Source organism: Leucoraja erinacea, chromosome 2 (genome assembly GCF_028641065.1).
Source record: "Leucoraja erinacea ecotype New England chromosome 2, Leri_hhj_1, whole genome shotgun sequence".
Taxonomy (NCBI): Eukaryota; Metazoa; Chordata; class Chondrichthyes; order Rajiformes; family Rajidae; genus Leucoraja; species Leucoraja erinaceus.
In genome coordinates, this window is record NC_073378.1 from 139,550,654 (window position 1) to 139,574,896 (window position 24,243).

At 44.9% G+C, this 24,243-nt stretch overlaps 1 protein-coding gene across 1 annotated transcript; it reads left to right on the forward strand.

Annotated features, from left to right (window-relative positions):
- The first annotated feature begins 216 nt into the window (after positions 1-216).
- LOC129706245 (uncharacterized) lies at positions 217-22,759 on the forward strand. The gene is made up of 6 exons (XM_055650368.1): positions 217-331; positions 11,663-11,980; positions 16,307-16,510; positions 16,636-16,749; positions 20,964-21,243; positions 22,359-22,759. The coding sequence occupies exons 1-6, from the start codon at positions 217-219 to the stop codon at positions 22,750-22,752; spliced, it is 1,425 nt and encodes a 474-aa protein (XP_055506343.1). The 3' UTR covers positions 22,753-22,759.
- Positions 22,760-24,243: the final 1,484 nt, after the last annotated feature.

The following is a 24,243-nucleotide window of genomic DNA, read 5'->3' on the forward strand; positions in this document are numbered from 1 at the left end:
CTTGAGAGTACCCCGGTGGTTTTACACCTTGACAATAAGTAGTCCTGTTTGAATACTGTTGGCGGGGACAGCCTACCTGGTGGTAGCAACAGCGGCCGGGTCTCCGGTACAGAGACCGGCCTTGTAGCTCAGAAGGGTAAGTAAAAGAAGAGGACGGCAGCAGTAATAGGGGACTCTATAGTTAGGGGGTCAGATAGGAGATTGTGTGGACGCAGTATGGAGACCCGGACGGGAGTTTGCCTCCCTGGTGCCAGGGTCTGGGATGTGTCTGAATGTGTCCAAGATATCATGAAATGGGACGGAGAGGAGCCCGAGGTCGTGGTACATATAGGTACTCATGACATCGGTAGAAAAATAGAGGAGGTCCTGAAGGGAGAATTTAGGGAGTTAGGATGAGAGTTAAGGAGAAGGACCGCAAAGGTAAACACCTCGGGATTACTGCATGTGCCACGCGACAGTGAGAGTAGGAATGGAGCGAGATGGAGGATAATGCGTAACTGAAGCACTGGTGCAGAGGGAAGGGATTCAAGTTTCTGGATCATTGGGACCTCTTTTGTGGAATGTGTGACCTGTACAAAGAGGACAGGTTGCACTTGGACCCGAGGGGGACCAATATCCTGGCGAGGAGAAAGCTAGTAGACAGAGTGTGAGGCAGGAGGCAGAGAAGGGAAGCACTCAGTCCCAACATGTAGGGGGAAAGAAGAAAAACATAATATAACCATATAACCAAGTAACAATTACAGCACGAAAACAGTCCATCTCGACCCTTCTAGTCCGTACCGAACACGTATTCTCCCCTAGTCCCATATACCTGCGCACAGACCAAAACCCTCCATTCCTTTCCCGTCGATATAACTATCTAATTTATCTTTAAATGATACAAACGAACCTGCCTCCACCACCTTCACTGGAAGCTCATTCCACACAGCCACCACTCTCTGATCAAAGAAGTTCCCCCTCATATTACCCCTAAACTTCTGTCCCTTAATTCTGAAGTCATGTCCTCTTGTTTGAATCTCCCTATTGTCAAAGGGAAAAGCTTGTCCACATCAACTCTGTCTATCCCTCTCATCATTTTAAAGACCTCTATCAGGTCCCCCCTTAACCTTCTGCGCTCCAAAGAATAAAGCCCTAACTTGTTCAACCTTTCTCTGTAACTTAGTTGCTGAAACCCAGGCAACATTCTAGTAAATCTCCTCTGTATTATCTCTATTTTGTTGACATCCTTCCTATAATTTGGCGACCAAAATTGTACACCATACTCCAGATTTGGCCTCACCAATGCCTTGTACAATTTTAACAGTACATCCCAGCTTCTATACTCAATGCTCTGATTTATAAAGGCTAGCATACCAAAAGCTTTCTTTACCACCCTATCTATATGAGATTCCACCTTCAAGGAACTATGCACGGTTATACCCAGATCCCTTTGTTCAACTGTATTCTTCAATTCCATACCATTTACCATGTACGTCCTAATTCTCAAGTCATGTCCCATTGTTTGAATCGTCCCTACTCCCAGTGGGAAAAGCTTATCCACGTCAACTCTGTCTATCCCTCTCATCATTTTAAAGACCTCTATCAAGTCCCCCCTAAACCTTCTGCGCTCCAAACGATAAAGACCGAACTTGTTCAACCTTTCTCTGTAACTTAATTGTTGAAACCCAGGCAACATTCTAGTAAATCTCCTATGTACTCTCTCTATTTTGTTGACATCCTTCCGATAATTAGGCGACCAAAATTGCACACCATTCTCCAGAATTTGGTCCATTAGAGAGTCAGAGTGGACAACTATCTGCAGAGCCAAAAGAGATGGGGGAGATATTGAACAGTTTATTTTCTTCGGTATTCACCAAGGAGAAGGATATTGAATTATGTGAGGTAAGGGAAACAGGTAGAGTAGCTATGGAAACTATGAGGGTCAAAGTAGAGGAAGTACTGACACTTTTGAGAAATATAAACGTGGATAAGTCTCCAGGTCCGGTCAGGATATTCCCTAGGACATTGAGGGAAGTTAGTGTAGAAATAGCAGGGGTTATGGCAGAAATATTTCAAATGTCATTAGAAACGGGAATAGTGCCGGAGGATTGGCGTACTGCGCATGTTGTTCCATTGTTTAAAAAGGGGTCTAAGAGTAAACCTAGCAATTATAGACCTGTTAGTTTGACGTCAGTGGTGGGCAAATTAATGGAAAGAATACTTAGAGATAATATATATAAGCATCTAGATAAACAGGGTCTGATTAGGAACAGTCAACATGGAATTGTGCCTGGAGGGTCATGTTTAACTTATCTTCTTGAATTGTTTGAAGATGTTACTCGGGAAATTGATGAGGGTAAAGCCGTGGATGTTGTGTATATGGACTTCAGTAAGGCCTTTGACAAGGTTCCTCATGGAAGGTTGGTTAAGAAGGTTCAATGGTTGGGTATTAATGGTGCAGTAGCAAGATGGATTCAACAGTGGCTGAATGGGAGATGCCAGAGAGTAATGGTGGATGGTTGTTTGTCGGGTTGGAGGCCAGTGACGAGTGGGGTGCCACAGGGATCTGTGTTGGGTCCACTGTTGTTTGTCATGTACATCAATGATCTTGATGATGGTGTGGCAAGTTGGATTAGTAAGTATGCAGATGGTACTAAGATAGTTGGGGTTGCGGGTAATGAAGTAGAGTTTCAAAGTCTACAGAGAGATTTATGCCAGATGGAAGAGTGGGCTGAAAGATGGCAGATGGAGTTTAATGCTGATAAGTGTAAGGTGCTACATCTTGGCAGGACAAATCAAAAGAGGACGTACATGGTAAATGGTAGGGAATTGAAGAATGTAGGTGAACAGAGAGATCTGGGAATAACTGTGCACAGTTCCTGAAAGTGGAATCTCATGTAGATAGGGTGGTAAAGAAAGCTTTTGGTGTGCTGGCCTTTATAAATCAGAGCATTGAGTATAGAAGTTGGGATGTAATGTTAAAATTGTACAAGGCATTGGTGAGGCCAATTCTGGAGTATGGTGTACACTTTTGGTCGCCTAATTATAGGAAGGATGTCATCAAAATAGAGAGAGTTCAGAGGAGATTTACTAGAATGTTGCCAGGGTTTCAGCAACTAAGTTACAGAGAAAGGTTGAACAAGTTAGGGCTTTATTCTTTGGAGCGCAGAAGGTTAAGGGGGGACTTGATAGAGGTTTTTAAAATGATGAGAGGGATAGACAGAGTTGACGTGGAAAAGCTTTTCCCACTGAGACTAGGGACGATTCAAACAAGGGGACATGACTCGAGACTTAAGTGACTGAAGTTTAGGGGTAACATGAGGGGGACTTCTTTACTCAGAGGGTGGTAGCTGTGTGGAATGAGCTTCCAGTGAAGGTGGTGGAGGCAAGTTCGTTTTTATGATTTAAAAATAAATTGGATAGTTATATGGATGGGAAGGGAATGATGGGTTATTGTCTGAGCGCAGGAACATGGGACGAGGGGAGATTATGTATTCGGCACGGACTAGAAGGGTCGAGATGGCCTGTTTCCGTGCTGTAAATTGTTATATGGTTATATGGTTATAATTTGCCTCACCAATGCCTTGTACAATTTTAACATTACATCCTACTTCTACACTCAATGCTCTGATTTATAAATGTCTGCACACCAAAAGCTTTGTTTACCACCCTATCTACATGAGATTCCACTTTCAGGGAACTGTGCACAGTTATTCCCAGATCCCTCTGTTCACCTGCATTCTTCAATGCCCTACCATTTACCATGTACGTCCTATTTTGATTTGTCCTGCCAAGATTTAGCACCTCACACTTATCAGCATTAAACTCCATCTGCCATCTTTCAGTCCACTCTTCCAACTGGCATAAATCTCGCTGTAGACTTTGAAAATCTACTTCATTATCCACACCCCACCTATCTTAGTATCATCTGCATACTTACTAATCCAATTTACCACACCATCACCCAGATCATTGATGCACATGACAAAGAACAGTGGACCCAACACAGATCCCTGTGGCACCCCACTAGTCACTGGCCTCCAACCTGACAAACAACCATCCACCATTACTCTCTGGCATCTCCCATTCAGCCACTGTTAAATCCATCTTGCTACTCCACCATTAATACACAACAATTGAACCTTCTTAACCAACCTTCCGTGAGGAACCTTGTCAAAGGCCTTACTGAAGTCCATATATACAACATCCACTGCTTAACCCTCATCAATTTCCCGAGTAAACTCTTCGAAAAATTCAAGATTAGTCGAACATGACCTTCCAGGCACAAATCCATGGTGACTCTTCCTAATCAGACCCTGCTTATCCAGATGCTTATATATATTATCTCTAAGTATCCTTTCCATTAATATGTCCACCACTGACGTCAAACTAACAGGTCTATAATTGCTAGGTTTACTTTTGGACCACTTTTTAAACAATGGAACAACATGCGCAGTACGCCAATCCTCCGGCACTATTCTCGTTTCAAATGACATTTGAAATATTTCTGTCATAGCCCCTGCTATTTCTACACTAACTTCCCTCAATGTCCTAGGGAATATCCTGTCCGGACTTGGAGACTTATACACTTTTATATTTCTCAAAGTGTCAGTACTTCCTCTTCTTTGAATCGCATAGTTCCATAGCTATTCTACTTGTTTCCCTTACCTCACATAATTCAAGATCCTTCTCCTTGGTGAATACCGAAGAAAATGGATTGTTCAATATCTCCCCCACTTTGACTCTCTAATGGACCAATTTTATCCCTCGTTATCCTTTTACTATTAATATAGCTGTAGAAAGCCTTTGGATTTACGTTCACCTTACTTGCCAAAGCAACCTCATATCTTCTTTTAGCTTTTCTAATTTCAGAGAATTAGCTTTTCTAATAAAATGAGAATAAGACGTGGTGTAGTTCTTAAATGTGTGAGCAGAGAGACAGAGGGGTGTAAAATGACGGTAGAAGCAATAGATAGCAAGGTGAAAAGTAAAAGTAGCAGGTAGTCAAATCCAGGGCAAAAATCAAAAAGGGCAACTTTTCAACATAATTGTATAAGGGGTAAATGCGTTGTAAAACCACGCCTGAAGGCTTTGTGTCTCAATGCAAGGAACATTCGCAATACGGTTGATGAGTTGAATGTGCAGATAGTTATTAATGATTATGATATAGTTGGAATCACGGATATATGGTTCCAGGGTGACCAAGGCTTGGAGCTGAACATCCAGGGATATTCAATATTCAGGAGGGATAGACAGAAATGAAAGGAGGTGGGATAGCGTTGCTGGTTAGAGAGGAGATTAACGTAATGTAAAGGCAGGACATTAGCTTGGAGGATGTGGAATCGATATGGGTAGAGCGGCGAAACACTAAGGGGCAGAAAGCGCTAGTGGGTGTTGTGTACAGGCCACCTAACAGTAGTGGTGGAGTTGAGGATGACATCAAACAGGATATGAGAAATGTGTGCAACAAAGGTAAAACAGTTATAATGGGTGACTTCAATCTACATATAGATTGGGTGAATCAAATTGGCAGGGGTGCTGAGGAAGAGGATTTCTTGGAATGTACGCGGAATAGTTCTCTAAATCAACATGTAGAGGAACCAACGAGAGAGCAGGTTATTCTAGACTGGGTATTGAGTAATGAGGAAGGATTAGTTAGCAGTTTTCTTGCACGTGGCCCCTTGGGCAAGAGTCACCATAATATGGTTGAGTTCTTCATTTGGATGGAGAGTGACATTGTTAATTCAGAAACAGGGGTTCTGAACTTAAAGACAGGAAGCTTTGAGGGTATGAGACGTGATTTGGCCAAGATTGACTGGCAATTGATTCTTAAAGGGTTGATGCTGGATATGCAATGGAAGGCATTTAAAGACTGCATGGGTGAACTACAACAATTGTTCATCACAGTTTGGCAAAATAATAAATCAGTGAAGATAGTGCATCCGTGGTTAACAAGGGAAATCAGGGATAGTATCAAAACAAAAGATGAAACGTCCACATTTGCCAGAAAATGCAGCATACCGGAGGACTGGGTGAAATTTAGAGTCCAGCAGAGGAGCACAAAGGGCTTAATTAGGAAAGGGAAAATAGATTATGAAAGAAAACTGGCAGGGAACATGAAAATCTACTGCAAATGTTTGTATAGATATGTGAAGAGAAAGAGATTAGTTAAAACAAATGTAGATCCGTTGTCGTCAGAAACAGGTGAATTGATCATGGGGAACAAGGACATGGCAGACCAATTGAATAACTACTTTGGTTCCGTCTTCACTAAGGAAGATATAAAGAATCTGCCGGAAATAGCAGGGGACCACGGGTCAAATGAGATGGATGGACTGAGTGAAATCCAGGTTAGCCGGGAAGTGGTGTTAGGTAAATTGAATGGATTAAAGACCGATACATCCTCAAGGCCGGATAGGTTGCATTCCATTGTTCTTAGCCCCAGAAATAGTGGGTGCATTAGTGATAATCAACACTCTTTAGATTCTGGAGTAGTTCCTGAGGATTGGAGGGTAGCTAATGTAACCCCACGTTTTAAAAAGGGAGGGAGAGAGAAAACGGGGAATTACTGATCAGTTAGTCTAAAATCGGTAGTGGGGAAACTGTTAGAGTCAGTTATTAAAGATGGGATAGCAGCACATTTGGAAAGTGGTGAAATCATTGGACAAAGTCAGCATGGATTTACGAATGGTAAATTATGTCTGACGAATCGTATATAATTTTTCGAGGATGTAACTAGTAGAGTGGATAAGGGAGAACCAGTGAATGTGTTGTATCTGGGCTTTCAGAAGGGTTTCGCCAAGGTCCCACATAAGAGATTAGTATAAAAACTTAAAGCACACGGTATTGGGGTTCAGTATTGATGTGGATAGTGAATTGGCTGGCAAACAGGAAGCAAAGAGTAGGACTAAACGGGTCCTTTTCAGAATGGCAGGCAGTGACTAGTGGAGTACCGCAAGGCTCAGTGCTGGGACCCCAGCTATTTACAATATTTATTAATGATTTGGACGATGGAATTGAATACAACATCTCAAGGTTTGCGGATGACACGAAGCTGGGGGGCAGTGTTAGCTGTGAGAGGGGTGCTAGGAGGCCGCTAGGTGAGTTGGATAGGCTGGGAGAGTGGGCAAATGCATGGCAGATGCAGTATAATGTGGGTACATGTGAGGTTATCCACTTTGATGGCAAAAACATGAAAATAGTCTACTATCTAAATGGTGGCGGATTAGCAAAAGGTGAGATGCCACGAGATCTGGATGTCATGGTACCCCAGTCATTGAAAGTAGGCATGCAGGTGCAGCAGGCAATGAAGAAAGCGAATGGTACGTCAGCATTCATAGCAAAAGTATGTGAGTATAGAAGCAGGGAGGTTCTACTGCAGTTGTACAGGGTCTTGGTGAAACCACACCTGGAGTATTGCGTACAGCTTTGTTCTCCAAATCTGAGGAAAGACATTCTTGCCATAGAGAATACAGACTGATTCCTGGGATGTCAGGACTTTCATATCAAGAAAGATTGGATAGACTCGGCTTGTACTCGCTAGAATTTACAAGATGGAGGTAGGATCCTATAGAAACTTACAAAATTCTTAAGGGGTTGGACAGGTTAGATGCAGATAGATTGTTCCCGGTGTTGGGGAAGTCCAGGACAAGGGGTCTATGTTTAAGGATAAAGGGAAAATCCTTTAGGACCGAGATGAGAAAAACATTGTTCACACAGAGAGTGGGGAATCTCTGGAAATCTCTGCCACATAAAGCAGTTGAGGCCAGTTCATTGGCGATATTTAAGAGGGAGTTAGATGTGGCACTTGTGTCGTAAAGGATCAGAGGGTATTGAGAGAAGGCAGGTACAGGGTACTCAGTTGGATGATCAGCCATGATCATATTGAATGGCGGTGCAGGCTCGAAGGGCCGAATGGCCTACTCCTGCACCTATTTTCTATGTTTCTATGTTTCTATTCCAGAAAAACGTGGGCCATCCCAGGGTAGAGCTGTATTGTGTAAGGCTGCATTATCTTTTTCCCGTTCATCTCTGTCCTTTGGTCTTCAATTCACCTAATCTGGCCAAGCAACCCTGTGTCACAACACTATATATTCCTCTCATGATTGTATACACCTCTTTTAGATTACTCTCATCCTCCTGCACTCCATGGAATAGTCCCATTCCATTTGACTCACACTCTACATATAGCTGAGACCCTCTAGCCGTGGCAATAGTGTCGTAAATCCTCTCTGTGCCCATTCCAACTTGACAACATCTATATTACTTAAAGTCTCATCTTGACCATTTCCTATTGCACTACATATTGATTTTAGGGAAAGAAAGTTGCCACTTACCGCTGTGATTATTCGGCCATCTTACTCAGGTCCCCCTCCGCAGGTCAGGACGAGAGGATTTTTCCATCGATGAAAAATAAAAGACTTATGAATGTTTGAAAAATGTTGAGATTCTCTCTCCTGAAGGCCACGCCCTTTCCATTGGACTAGAAAACCCGGAAGTGTGGAGGTGTCTCAGTTCTCTGCAAGATGGGGGAGCGAGAGGTAGCAATTCTCAGTCTGAACTGCGAATAACACTGAACAGGTATACTAAACTGTGAGTGGCTTTTCTGACCTGTCAGAGCCCTTAATGTGGTTTGAAAATGTAGTTTGAAAATGCAAATTTATTTTTTGGTTTCAAAATGCAAAGTGTGTTTTGGTTTGAAAATGCAAAAGTGTGTTTTGGTTTGAGAATGCTAAAGTTCTCTTGCCTAATTGAAAAGTTGGTTTGAGAATGCTAAAATGGACTTGCCTAATTGAAAAGTTGGTTTGAGAATGCTAAAATGGACTTGCCTAATTGAAAAGTTAGTTGAAGAATGTTAAAGTTGCCTTGCCTAATTGAAAAGTTGGTTTGAGAATGCTAAAGTTGCGTTGCCTAAATGAAAAGTTGGTTTGAGAATGCTAAAGTTGCTTTGCCTAAATTAACAGTTGGTTTGAGAATGCTAAAGTTGCTTTGCCTAAATTAACAGTTGGTTTGAGATTGCAAAAGTTGCCTTGCCTAATTGAAAAGTTGTTTTGAGAATGCTAAAGTTGCCTTGCCTAATTGAAAAGTTGTTTTGAGAATGCTAAAGTTGCCTTGCCTAATTGAAAAGTTGGTTTGAGAATGCCTTGCCTAATTGAAAAGTTGCTTTGAAAAGTTGCTTTGAGAATGCCTTGCCTAATTGAAAAGTTGCTTTGAGAATGCCTAATTGAAAAGTTGCATTGAGAATGCTAAAGTTGCCTTGCCTAACTGAAAAGGATGGTTCGAGAATGTTAAAGTTGCCTTGCCTTATTGAAAAATTGTTTTTGAATGCAAACGTTGCCTTGCCGTCTATATCATCAAAAGTCTAATCTTGACCAATTCCTGTTTGCGCTGTATATTGATTTTACGAAAAACGCTACCACGTACGGCTGTGATTTTTTCCAAACGTTACCACGTACCGCTACGAGAATGCAAAAGTTGCCTTGCCTAATTGAAAAGTTGGTTTGCGAATGCAAAAGTTGCCTTGCCTAATTGAAAGGTTGGTTTGAGAATTGCATAAATGAAAAGTTGGTTTGAGAATGCCTTGCCTAATTGAAAAGTCGCTTTGAGAATGCTAAAGTTGCCTTGCCTAAATGAAAAGTTGGTATGAGAATGCAAAAGTTGCGTTGCCTAATCGAAAAGTTGTTTTTTCAATGCAAAGTTGCCTTGCCGTCCATATAATTAAACGCCTAATCTTGACCACTTCCTGTTTGCGCTGTATATTGATTTTACGAAAAACGCTACGTCGTACGGCTGTAGTTTTGGCCATCTTACTCGGAGTGCTCCTCCGCCCTTCAGGTACCGACGATTGTTCCCATCGATGAAAAGTAAAAGAGTTATTAGTGTTTAAAAAAATGGTGTGATTCTCTCTCCTGTCAATCACGCCAAGAAGACCACGCCCCGTCTGGTGGGAGAGACTATAATACCTGGAAGTGGGGACGTGGCTCAGTCTCTGCAAGAAGGGGGAGGGAGAGGTCACTACGCTCTGTGTTTGGTGTCCTTGCTCCCTGCTTGAAATGGTATGAAACTGCATTTGAATTTGGTCGCCTTGCACCCTGCTTAAAATGGTTGGAAACTGCACTCGAATTTGGTGGCCTTGCACCCTGCTTGAACTGGTAGGAAACTGCTCTCGAATTAGGTGGCCTTGCACCCTGCTTGAAGTGGTATGAAACTGCACTCGAATTTGGTGGCCTTGCACCCTACTTGAAGTGGCAGGAAACTGCACTTGAATTTGGTGGCTTTGCACCCTGCTTGAACTGGTATGACACTGCACTCGAATTTGGTGGGCTTTCACCCTGCTTGAAGTGGTATTACCCTGCACTCGAATTTTGGTGGCCTTGCACCCTACTTAAAATGGCATTTCATGTAATAGCCGTGAGTCAACTGCCAGCCCACCAGCCTTGAGTGAGTGAGCTGCCAGAAAACCAGGTTTATGTGACTGAGCCGCCAGCCCAAGAATCCATTCGGCCCACAATGTCCATACCAGTCCTCTGGAAAGCAGTCCCTTCAGCCCACAACACCCATACTAGCGCTGCAGAAAGCCGCCCCCACCCCCCCACTGACCACCAATATTGGAATTGGTGGAGAGGTGGAATATTACGTCGGGGGACCAGCCCTCCCGTGTGAAGCTGGGACCAAACGGGTCCTACCTAGTCTAGCCGTCCCTATAACATGGTGCCCAGAACTGAACACGATACCCTAAATGCGGTCTCACGAACGTCTTATACAACTACAACATGACCACCTAACTTCTACACTTAATATAGACACAAAATGCTCAAGTAACTCAGTGGGACAGGCAAGATCTCGGGAGAGAAGGAATGGGTAACGTTTCGGGTCGAGATCCTTCTTCAGACTTCTGTTTAAACCAGCATCTGCAGTTTCTTCCTGCACATTCTATATTCAATAACCTGTTTGATGAAGGGCAATGTGCCAAAGCCATTTAGACCACCTATCTGTGACTCCACCTTCAGGGAATCACACACTGCACTTCTAGATCGCACTGGTCTACAACACTCCCTAGAGCCTTCTGATAGATCAAGCTCCTGCTGCAATTTTTCACAAATAACTTCACATTCTGCAAAACCATCCACCTTTTTATCATCTGCAACCTTCCTAATCTTGTCATGTGTGTTATCTTTCTAATTATTGATATGAATGACAAACTTAAACAGGCCCAGCATCGAACCCTGAGGCACACCACTAGTCACAGGCCTTCAGTCCGAGCATCAACCGCATCACACTCTGCTTCCTTCCATGAAGCCAATGTTCTATCCTTTCAGCTATCTCTCCTTGCATCCCATACGATCTAACGTTCGAGAGCAGCCAACCATGTGGGACGTTGTCAAATGTTTTGCTGAACATATAAACATCTACTGCTCTGACATCATCAACCTCTTTAGATATCTTCCACACACTCAGTCACATTTGTGAGACACGCCCTCCCACCTACAAAATCATGTCGACTCTCCCTAATTAGCCTTTATCTATCTAAATGAATTTATATACTATACCTCAGACTAATCTCCAGTGACTTTTCAAACACAGATGTTAAGATGACATCATATTGTTTCCTGTAATAGGAACCAATGCGGCTGTCCCAGCCTAGACTAAGCATGTTCAGCATTCTAGAGGATTCGTCTCTAAGCTCCGGAAAAAGAAGGGGATCCACACAAAGCAGAACAACAACCCAACGTTCAACGTAACTTGAGGAAAATCTCGTCTGGACCACTTCGCAGGTTCCAGGCGTTTGATGAGTGTCGTATTACAGGTGATGAATCTCACCATGTGACTCCCATATCTTTCAGCTGTGCAATCGTCCACAATGTGTCCCGCACAATCAGCTTCCGATGCGAAGGATTCGTGGGAAGGTATTTGATTGTTTCGATCCCAGGAAAAAACAAGGCACTGAGTATCTGCGAGTTGGAAGTCTATGCTTCAATGGTCCCGGAATTACATTACATAGGTAGGTAAAATCCCGTGACGTCGCTGGGTGTGTGCAGCCTTCGGGCCGCAGTCCATACGGAATGAGAGCAGAGGACCCAGCCTAAATCCCATTACTCCAGCCATTGTACGAGCTCAGACAATTTCTCCGCCACGACCTCACCCACAAACATCCCCAGGTCTGACTCAGTTGACACCTGTGTGCAGTTCTGGTCACCCCATTGCAGGAGAGAAGTGGAGGTTTTGGAGGGTGCAGAGGGTTTACCAAAATGATGCATGGATAGAAACATAGAAACATAGAAACATAGAAATTAGGTGCAGGAGTAGGCCATTCGGCCCTTCGAGCCTGCACCGCCATTCAATATGATCATGGCTGATCATCCAACTCAGTATCCCGTACCTGCCTTCTCTCCATACCCTCTGATCCCCTTATCCACAAAGGCCACATCTAACTCCCTCTTAAATATAGCCAATGAACTGGCCTCGACTACCCTCTGCGGCAGAGAGTTCCAGAGATTCACCACTCTATGTGTGAAAAAGGTTCTTCTCATCTCGGTTTTAAAGGATTTCTCCCTTATCCTTAAGCTGTGACCCCTTGTCCTGGACTTCCCCAACATCGGGAGCAATCTTCCTGCATCTAGCCTGTCCAACCCCTTAAGAATGTTGTAAGTTTCTATAAGATCCCATCTCAATTTACTAAATTCTAGAGAGTATAAACCAAGTCTATCCAATCTTTCTTCATAAGACAGTCCTGACATCCCAGGAATCAGTCTGGTGAACCTTCTCTGCACTCCCTCTATGGCAACAATGTCCTTCCTCAGATGTGGAGACCAAAACTGTACGCAATACTCCAGTTGTGGTCTCACCAAGACCCTGTACAACTGCAGTAGAACCTCCCTGCTCCTATACTCAAATCCTTTCGTTATGAAAGCTAACATACCATTCGCTTTCTTCACTGCCTGCTGCACCTGCATGCCTACTTTCAATGACTGGTGTACCATGACACCCAGGTCTCGCTGCATCTCCCCTTTTCCTAGTCGGCCACCTTTTAGATAATAGTCTGCTTTCCTGTTTTTGCCAACAAAATGGATAACCTCACATTTATCCACATTATACTGCATCTGCCAAACATTTGCCCACTCACCCAGCCTATCCAAGTCACCTTGCAGTCTCCCAGCATCCTCCTCACAGCTAACACTGCCATCCCCAGTTTAGTGTCATCCGCAAACTTGGAGATATTGCCTTCAATTCCCTCATCCAGATCATTAATATATATTGTAAATAGCTGGGGTCCCAGCACTGAGCCTTGCGGTACCCCACTAGTCACTGCCTGCCATTGTGAAAAGGACCCGTCTACTCCTACTCTTCGCTTCCTGTTTGCCAGCCAGTTCTCTATCCACATTAATACTGAACCTCCAATGCCGTGTACTATAACTTTGTATACTAATCTCTTATGTGGGACCTTGTCGAAAGCCTTCTGGAAGTCCAGATACACCACATCCACTGGTTCTCCCCTATCCACGCTGCTAGTTACATCCTCGAAAAATTCTATAAGATTCGTCAGACATGATTTACCTTTCGTAAATCCATGCTGACTTTGTCCAATGATTTCACCACTTTCCAAATGTGCTGCTATCCCATCTTTAATAACTGACTCTAGCAGTTTCCCCACTACCGATGTTAGACTAACTGGTCTGTAATTCCCCATTTTGTCTCTCCCTCTCTTCTTAAAAAGTGGGGTTACGTTTGCTACCCGCCAATCTTCAGGAACTACTCCAGAATCTAAAGAGTTTTGAAAGATTATTACTAATGCATCCACTATTTCTGGAGCTACTTCCTTAAGTACTCTGGGATGCAGCCTATCTGGCCCTGGGGATTTATCGGCCTTTAATCCATTCAATTTACCCAACACCACTTCCCGGCTAACATGGGTTTCACTCAATTCCTCCAACTCCTTTGACCCGCGGTCCCCTGCTATTTCCGGCAAATTATTTATGTCTTCCTTAGTGAAGACGGAACAAAAGTAGTTATTCAATTGGTCCGCCATATCCTTGTTCCCCATGATCAACTCACCTGTTTCTGACTGCAAGGGACCTACATTTGTTTTAACTAACCTCTTTCTTTTCACATATATATAAATACTTTTGCAGTCAGTTTTTATGTTCCCTGCCAGTTTTCTTTCATAATCTATTTTTCCTTTCCTAATTAAGCCCTTTGTCCTCCTCTGCTGGTCTTTGAATTTCTCCCACTCCTCCGGTATGCTGCTTTTTCTGGCTAGTTTGTACGCATCAACCCTTAGCTTTGATACTATCCCTGATTTCCCTTGTTATCCATGGATGTACTACCTTCCCTGATTTATTCTTTTGCCAAACTGGGATGAACAATGTTTGTAGTTCTTCCATGCAGTCTTTAAATGTCTTCCATTGCATATCCACCGTCAACCCTTTTAGAATTAATTGCCAGTCAATCTTGGCCAATTCACGTCTCATACCCTCAAAGTTACCTTTCTTTAAGTTCAGAACCATTGTTTCGGAATTAACAATGCCACTCTCCATCCTAATGAAGTACTCAACCATATTATGGTCACTTTTGCCCAAGGGGGCACGTACAACAAGATTGCTAACTAACCCTTCCTCATTACTCAATACCCAGTCTAAAATAGCCTGCTCTCTCGTTGGTTCCTCTACATGTTGATTTAGATAACTATCCCGCATACATTCCAAGAAATCCTCTTCCTCAGCACCCCTGCCTATTTGATTCACCCAATCTATATGTAGATTGAAGTCACCCGTTATAACTGTTTTGCCTTTGTCGCAGGCATTTCTCATTTCCTGTTTGATACCATCTCCAACTTCACTACTACTGTTAGGTGGCCTTTACACAACACCCACCAGCGTTTTCTGCCCCTTAGTGTTTCGCAACTCTACCCATACCGATTCCACATCCTCCAAACTAATGTCCTTCCTTTCCATTGCATTAATCCCCTCTCTAATCAGTAACGCTACCCTACCTCATTTTCCTTTCTCTCTATCCATCCTGAATATTGAATACCCCTGGATGTTCAGCTCCCAGCCTTGGTCACCCTGGAGCCATGTCTCCGTGATCCCAACTTTATCATAGTCATTAATAGCTATCTGCACATTCAACTCATCCACCTTATTACGAATGCTCCTTGCATTGAGACACAAAGACTTCAGGCTTGTTTTTACAACTCTCTTACCCCTTATACAATTATGTTGAAAAGTGGCCCTTTTTGATTTTTGCCCGGGTTTTGTCTGCCTGCCACTTTTACTTTTCACCTTGCTACCTATTGCTTTTACCCTCATTAGAGGATTAGAAGGTGTTAGCTGTGAAAAGAGGTTACACATACTTGCATTGCTGTCTCTGCCGCACCGGAGGTTGAGGGGAGACCAGATAGAAGTGTATAACATTGTGAAAGGCATAAGATAGTCCGGAGCTTTTTCCACAGGTCTGAAATAGAGTATATGCTTATATGAAAGAATATGAAAGAAAAGAAAACTGAAAGGTCTGAAGGTGGAAAAGTCTCCTGAACTGGATGAAATGCATCGTCGGGCTCGGAAAGAGGTGGCTTCAAAGATTGTGGAGGTGATTTTACTTCGGAATCACGTCAGTGATTCCGTGAAGAAGCCCCGCCAGTGCGCATGCGCGTCATTACGTCTGACGCATGGCGCAACAACGGGCTGGCAGGGCGCCGCTCCACCAGCGGTAAGTTAAAAACCCGCAGGTAAGTTGTAAAACTTCACTGTGGTCGTATTTTGCGGTCTGTGAGTCGTGTTTACAGGACCATGGAAAAGACGTTCAAGGGAAGGCCGAGGCGCGCCGCCGGCAGAACAGCTGCTGAAGACCGCGATAGTGCGTGCAGCGGGCGGGCGCCCATCTCGCCTTCTTAGTCGCTGGCAGCACGGCCAGCGGCGTCTATTCAGGTGCCGACTGAGAGCACCGTGGCTACTGCTGTGGGAGGGAAAGTCACTTAAAAGTCAGTAAGGACCGTGGACTCCGATTAGTCGGGCCAGGAGGATTCCCCTACTACTACGAGCGACGTCTGTGGACGTCTGGCAAAGATGGAGCACCTGATGGAGAGGCTGCTCCATCAAAACGTGCTCCAGCAGGAGCTTGATATCCGTGGGTCACCCCATGGGCCTGTGACAGCAGCTTCTGTTCAAGGGCTGTATAGGGAATATCTGCTCCATGAAGAGGAGCCATATCCACGGGTCTTCTTGGGGGCCCATGGGACCAGCACCTTTAGAATGGCTGCATAATGTCTCCCCAATGGAGGAGGTGAGCTTACTGGGGCAGTTTTGTTCTGACCCTGAGATTGGTATTGCAGAGCAGCATACCCCAAGGCACAGAAGCCAAGAACCAGGGGTGCCAGGCATGGCATCAAAATTCGCCATACCAACTGGGACTGGTGAGCCGTTGGAAGATGACATGGCTAGTACCATCAATTACATGGCCTCCCATCTATTGCAAGATTTGACGATGGAAGAAACGGCAAAGAAATATGAGACTCCCGCTAACTCGCTGCTGTTCGGTGAGGATCTGTCCAAACAGGTCAGAGAGCTCGATGATGAGGGGAAGACGGTCGGCCTCATTAAAGCCCAGCCGAGCGGAAAAATTCCGTTTCGGTGGTTGCACTCTTTTTGACGGTTCACTGAGGCTGGTTCGGGTCAAGGACCAAGCCGGGCTTTGCCATCCGTGCGCAATTGGCGTATTCCAACGTTCATTCCCTCCAGAACTCGGAGGCAAAAATATCCACCGACGACTATGGAGGTAGGTGGATCTGGTTTAGTTCAGGACATGTCATATATGGATCAGTACACACCATACAATAAGTCGGACGTTTATTTTCACAGCAAGAGTCTTAACAGGTGAAAGATGAAATATAAAAGTTACTGCAAAAGGGGGTAACTGAGAAGTCGGTTCATCAATCTCACCAATTTGTGTCTAATATATTTCCTAGACAAAAGAAGGATGCTGCGTGTCAAATCATTCTTGATCTAACTCGATTTAACTCATATGTCCAGTATAAACATTTGAAAATGGAAGCTTTTTTTTACTGCCAAACCAATTGGTTTCCAATGGATGCTATATGGCATGTACAGAACTAAAAGAAGCGTATTATTCTGTACAGATTCATGACGATCACCGGAGATATGTGTAATTTAGCTGGATGAGACAATAGTGGCAGTTTAAAGCGTTGCCTAATGTTTAATCTCAGCTAATAGACTATTTACAAAGTTATTGAAACCGGTATTGGGTTTACTCCAGGCTCAGAATCATATCTCGATGGCCTATTTGGATGATGTCCTAATCATAGGCAAGAATCAGGAATCAGCTGAATTGTATGTTTCAGCTACTAAACGCATGCTTGAGAGGTTGGGGTTTCTCACCTATCCTGCTAAATCCAAATTGATACCATCTAGAATCATTGATTATTTGGGATTCACCATTAATTCAACCCACATGTCAGTGACTCTGACAAAAGGCAAGAGATTAGAATTAATAGAAGATGTTGCAAACTCGTTGAAGAAAAACAATTCTCCATTCGACGGGTGGCTAGTGTAATTGGCAAATTAGTGGCTGCTTTCCCCGCAGTACAATTTGGGCCTTTACATTAACAGAATTTACAACGTGCTAACGAACAGGCACTCAAAATAACTGCAGGTCATTTCAATAGACTCATGTGGTTGCCAGTTGAAGTAATTACTGAGTTACGGTGGTGGATAGCGAATATTTCGCGTTGCTCTAGTAAAATTCTGATTAATCAACCTACGGTTGTCTTACAAGCATAGACACATAGAAACAAAGAAAATAGGTGCAGGAGTAGGCCATTTGGCCCTTCGAGCCTGCACCGCCATTCAATATGATCATGGCTGATCATCCAACTCAGCATACTGTAGTTGCCTTCTCTCCATACCCCCTGATCCATTTAGCCACAAGGGCCACATCTAACTCCCACTTAAATATAGCCAATGAATTGGCCTCAACTACCTTCTGTGGCAGAGAATTCCTGAGATTCACCACTCTCTGTGTGAAAAATGTTGTTCTCATCTCGGTACTAAAAGATTCCCCCCTTATTCTTAAACTGTGACACCTTGTCTGGACTTCCCCAACATCGGGAACAATCTTCCTGCAATTAGCCTGTCCAACCCCTTAAGAATTTTGCAAGTTACCATAAGATCCCCCTCAATCTTCTAAATTCTAGCGAATACAATCCGAGTATATCCAGTCTTTCTTCATATGTAAGTCCTGGCATCCCAGAAATCAGTCTGGTGAACCTTCCCTGTACTGGCTCATGGCAATATTGTCTTTCCTCATATTAGGAGACCAAAACGGTACGCAATACTGTGTGTGGTCTCACCAAGCCCCTGTTCAACTGCAGTAGAACCTCCCTGCTCCTATACTCAAATCCTTTTGCTATGAATGTTAACATACCATTGGCTTTCTTCACTTCCTGCCGCACCTGCATGCCTACTTGCAATGACTGGTGTACAATGATGGGAGGGAATACATCGAAGTCCCTCACCCTGAGCACAGGATCGCACCAGGGTTGCGTCCTCAGCCCCCTATTGTACTCTCTGTACACGCACGACTGTGTGGCTAGGTTCAGCTCCAACTCAATAATTAAGTTTGCTAATGACACTGTGGTGATGGGCCTGATCTCAGACAACGACGAGAAGGCCTACCGGGAGGAGGTGGCTGGTCTAGCACTCTGGTGCCAGGATAACAGCCTCCTCTTGAACATCAAAAAAACGAAGGAGCTGATCATGGACTTTAGGAGGGCACATTATCCAAGGACGTACTCTCCATTGAGGATAAATGGGGATCCTGTGGATAGGGTGAACTGTTTTAAATATCTGGGAGTCCACATCTCCGAGGATATGACATGGGCATGACACGCCTCAGCACTCGTGAGTAAGGCAAGGCAGCGCATTTACCATCTCAGGCAATTGAGGAAATTCAGAGTGTCTCCGAGGATCCTCCAGTGCTTCTACCTAGCGGCGGTGGAAAGCATCTTGTCCGGGAACATTACCATCTGGTTTGGGAATTGCCCTGCCAAGGACAAGAAGGCTCTGGAGAGAGTAGTGCGTTCGGCCGAACGCACTATGGGAACTTCACTTGCCCCCCTGCAGGAACTATACATCAGGAGCTGCAACTCCAGAGCCAACAATATCATGAGAGACCCCTTCCACCCCTGCAACGGACTGTTCCAGCTGCTACAGTCAGGCAAACGCCTCCGTTGCCATGCGGTGAGAACGGACAGGTTGAGAAGGAGTTTCTTCCCAGAGGCCATTCGGACTGTAAACGCCTATCTCACCAGGGACTAACTCTGCTGAACGTTTTTCCTTCCATTATTTATTATGTAAAATAATATGTGTGTTATGATTGCGTTTATATTTTGTTTGGTTGTTTGGTTGTTTGTCTTTTGCACAAAAGTCCGCGAGCATTGCCACTTTCATTTCACTGCACATCTCGTATGTGTATGTGACAAATAATCTTGACTTGACTTGACTTGACTTGACTTGACCATGGCACCCAGGTCTGGTTGCATCTCACCTTTTCCTAATCGGCCACCATTCAGATAATAGTCTACTTTCCTGTTCTTGCCCCCAAAGTGGATAACCTCACATTTATCCACATTATACTGCATCTGCCATGCATTTACCCAAGGTTTGCAGTTGGTGTTTTCCTTCACCCCTCCAGGGTGATATGTGGAGGACACCTGTGCGTGACTTTGTTAACGTGGGCAGACTGCTGCACAGACAGGCACCCCACGGTCCTTGACAGATCCGGGTCAAGACCCAGTGGCATGGATTCCATGACGACCAGAGACTCCTTTGCCGCAGCCTTCATCCACCTCCCCAGAGGCCATAGCCTCACAATAAAGGGTCGCATCCTTAGAAAGGAGACGAGGAAGAATGTATTTAGTCAGAGGGTGGTGAATCTGTGGAATGCATTGTCACAAAACGTGGTGCAAGCATAGTCGATTGATATTTTTAAGGTGAAGATGGATAGGTTATTAATTTGTAAGAGTGTTAAGGGGTACAGGTAGAACGCGAGAGAATGGGGTTGCGAGGGATCGATTAGCCACGATTGAAAGGCAGAGTATATTTGATGACCCGCATGGTCGAATTCAGCTCCTAGAACATATGAACATGATTAGATGGCATAGCTTTCAGGTTATACGAAAGTCGTGTAAAGTTGTGAGATAGACACAATATCCTGGTGTAAGTCAGCGGGACCGGAAGCCTCTCTGGAGAGAATGAATGGGTGACGTTTGTGATCCAGACCCTTCTTCAGACTGAGTCTGCAGGGGCTCTACCCGGAACGTTACCAATTCCTTCTCTCCAGAGATGATGCCTGTCCATCTGAGTTACTCCAGCATTCTGTGTCTATTTTCGGTTTAAACCAGCATCTGCAGTTCCTTTCTACACGTTTGAAACTGTGCGGGACATGTGCTTTACACAGAGTGTGATGGGAGCCTGGAAGGTGCTTGAGTCGGTGGCGTGGGGTGGTGGAAGCAGATACGATTGTGATGTTTAAAGGTTTGTAGATAAGCATATTAATATGCTGGGGATATGCAGGGAATAGTTTAAATTGGTATCATGCTTGGCGCCGACATTGTGGGCCGAAGCGCCTGATCCTGTGCCGTGCTGTACAATGTTCGAGGTGCACTGTTCCAAGATCGACAATCATCCACAAACTCCTGCCCTAGTCAAGGAAGGACATGCGCTACAAAGCTGAGAACTATATTCGGCACGTCGTAGCTTCCCCTTTGCTGTATCTATTGAACGAGTTTGACGATGGCATTTGTGTATATTATTATTTGATCTGACTGGATAGCGCGCAAAACAAACCTATTCACACGTTTCAGTAATAAATCTAATCCCAAGCACCTGATTTGAACGGTAGACTGATCAATTATAGGGGTGCATTTGAACTTTAACGCCTCTTGTTGACGGAATGACCTTTACCTCCAACAGTAAACCTGGCCTTGAGTGGCTGGGCGACACAGTCAAGCACCAGGAAGTCCGCCGAAGCTTATCTCGCCATCGACGGCCGGGCGAGTACATTAAAGAAGTTGAAATCATGTACTGAAACAAACCCGACCAACGATCCCTGGTGGATGATCGATCTGCATGGAATCTACCAGGTGTCCGTTGTTCGAATCACCAACCGAAGAGACTGCTGCTCTGAACAGCTCCAGGGAGCTGAGATCCGCATCGGGAACTCGTCCAAGGGCGGTGGGATGTCCAACGAACTGTGAGTGTCCAGTGGGTCGGAGCAAAGATCAGCTCATTTCCAATCACTGGAGGGATTCAGTGGGTCAGGCAGCTTCTGGGAGGAAATCCACAGGCATAGTGTCGATTCCAGACAGTTGTTCAGACTGATAGAGTGGCTCAGTTGGGGGGGGGGGGGGGGGGGGGGGGGGTGGGGTGGGGATGGGGATGGGGATGGTGCTTCAAAGAGAGGAGGTAGTGGATAAAATCCTGCAAAGTGATAAAAGGATACAGGTAAAATGATATTGACAGATTTGTTGAGTCCGTGGATTGGCAGTTCTTTGTGTCTCTTTTCAATCGTGGGGTGTCCCTCCGGCAGTGAAAATGCCGTGGCAAATGGGGGGGGGGGGGGTAGCTTCACTTGACCATTGAATTCCACAATTCCAAGTCATAGTGACACACCCTACTGCCACTATTTTCCCTTCTTCCCTCCCACGCTGATGCACACACACTTCTCTCACTATCTGCCACTACCGCGGTTTCCCAGTCACCCATCTCTGTGCACTAGCCTCCCATACTCCATCCCCTGATTTCCTTCTATTATCTCCGAACCTCACCCAACCTCCCCCCCCCCCCCACCATTTTACCTCTATCCGTTATCACGTTTCCATCCATCTGCCCTCATCTGTATCCACCTATCACTTGCTACTCTTTCTCTCTTTCCCAACTTTCTCCGCGCTACTCTATCAGTCGGATAATGGGTCGCGACCCAAACCGCCACCTGTCCATTCCCTCCACATATCCTGCCTGACCAGCTGCTTCTCCAGTAATTTGTGTTTTGATCCAGAGATTTCCACATCCTTCTAAATGTTGTAGTCGGCAGGGCAGTACTTGGCATATCGCCAACTTGTACAATTTACATTTTTATCGAGCCAATTAACCTACAAACCCTTTACGTCTTTGGAGTGTGGGAGGAAACCGAAGATATTGGAGAAAACCCACGCAGATCACGGGAAAATGTGCAAACAGACAGCACCCATAGTCGGGATCGAACCCGGATCTCTGGCGCTACGTTTTGCTGTAAGGCAGCATCTCTACCGCTGTGCCACCGTGACCGCCATCCTTATCTCTTGTTCACCATTCTTGGTGACGGCGAAGGGCGGTGGTCCCCCGTATTCAGCGCCCCAGCACCACCTTTCAGCCGGTAACTGAGTCCCAGTCACCAGTCACTTACGGTGTTATGCCCGTTTCTTTCAGCTGTGGGACAATCCAGGTAATGGTTCCTCAGCGATTCACCTTCGTCTGTGAGGATTTCACGGGTCGATTTGTCAGTGTCATTATCCCGGGCAAGAATAAAACACTGACACTGTGTGAGGTGGAGGTCTATGGTGAGAAACTGGCTTCGCTGAACAGTGAAGGTATGTTCATGTACACATCCCACGCATTCAGTCAAGGCCACTCTGTAGGGTCTGTCTTTGGAGTACTGTGTTCAGTGTTGTTCACCTACTATAGGAAAGGTGACTTTAAACAAACAAACTCCAGAGAAGATTAGCGAGAATGACAGAACTCACTTCGTCTTTACATTTCACCCCATCATTCTGCACAAGTTTGGGGACATTCCAATTTCCCTCCACCTCAGTGCGGGCATTTGATTTAGTTTAGTTTATTGTAGTCTATTGTCACGTGTCCCAAGGTACAATGTAAACCATCGTTGCATGGTAACCAGTCAGCGGAAAACCAATACATGATTACGATCCAGCCATCGACGTTACACAGCGACATGATAAAATCAATAACACGACTCACATTTATTGCAAGATAAAGCCAGTAGAATCCGATGACAGATCGCCAGAGGGTGTCCAGTGAGGTCTCCAGTTATTGTTACCAAGGTGCAACTGGCAGATAACTGTCACTGAATCTGGAGTTGTGCATTTACACACTTCTATACGTTTTGCCCAATGGCAGAGGGGAGAAAAGGGATTGGCCAGGGTGCGACTCGTCCTTGATTATACTCGTGGGCTTGCCAAGCCATCGTGGGGTTGAAATTGAGTCATTGTAAAGGAGGTTGGATTGCGTGATGGTCTGAGCTGCGTCCGCAAATCTGAGTAATTCCTCACGGGGTCTTGGATGGGCCTGTTGCCAAACCATGCTGTGGTGCATCCCGTTAAAAAGCTTTCTACAGAGCATCTGGAGAGTTGGTGACAATTGTCGAGGACATGCCGAACTTCTTAAGCCTTGGAAGAAAGTAAAATAGTGGATGTGCTTTCGTGGCCATTGCTTCAATATGGATGATCCACGAGAAGGTGTTGGTGATATTTACTCTTCGGAATTTAAAGCTTTAAACCATCTCTACGCCTGTGCCAGGAATGCAAACTAGGGTATGTGTACCGCTTCGCTACCTGACGTCGATCACCATCTCCTTTGTCTTGATGACATTTAGAGAAAGGTTGTTGGCTGGACACCGGGTCACGAGCTTCCCATTCTCTTTATTTTACTCTCTGTTGTCATTATTTGATATCCGGTCCACAATTGGGGTGTCATCTGCAAATTCGTCAATTGAACCAGTTTTGTGCATGGCTGTACACAGAGTACTGGAGGGCCTGAATGGATCGGGCAGAATCTATAGGAGTCTGAGGAAGGATCCTAACCCGAAATGCTACCTGTCCGTTCCCACACCAGATGCTGCATGAACTGCTGAGTTCCTCCAGCACTTTGTGTTAAGCTTCAGGAATGCCGACTCCCCTTCTCTGGAGGTCGGATGGAAATCCGCAGCTTGAAGAAGTGACCTGATGTTTAATCCTTATTGATGAGTGTCCTCTCTCCTCCCCAACAGTGAACGTAGCTTTGCGGGGCACTGCCTCTCAGTCCAACACCCATCGTTATGGTTTCGCCTCCAAAGCCATTGATGGTGATATCAAGACAGACGGGAGCTCGGGTATGTGTTCGCAAACAAAATCAACCAACGATCCTGGGTGGAGTGTCGATTTGGAGATATCCCACGTCGTGACCACAGTAATCATCATAAACAGGGAGGACTGCTGCA

Coding starts and splice junctions, on each gene's coding strand:
- LOC129706245 (XM_055650368.1), top strand. CDS start 217: ATGGAGACCCGGACGGGAGTTTGCCTCCCTGGTGCCAGGGTCTGGGAT. Junction 11,981..16,306: donor CCCGGAATTACATTACATAG/GTAGGTAAAATC, acceptor TTGGTATTGCAG/AGCAGCATACCCCAAGGCAC. Junction 21,244..22,358: donor GGTGGGATGTCCAACGAACT/GTGAGTGTCCAG, acceptor GTGACGGCGAAG/GGCGGTGGTCCCCCGTATTC.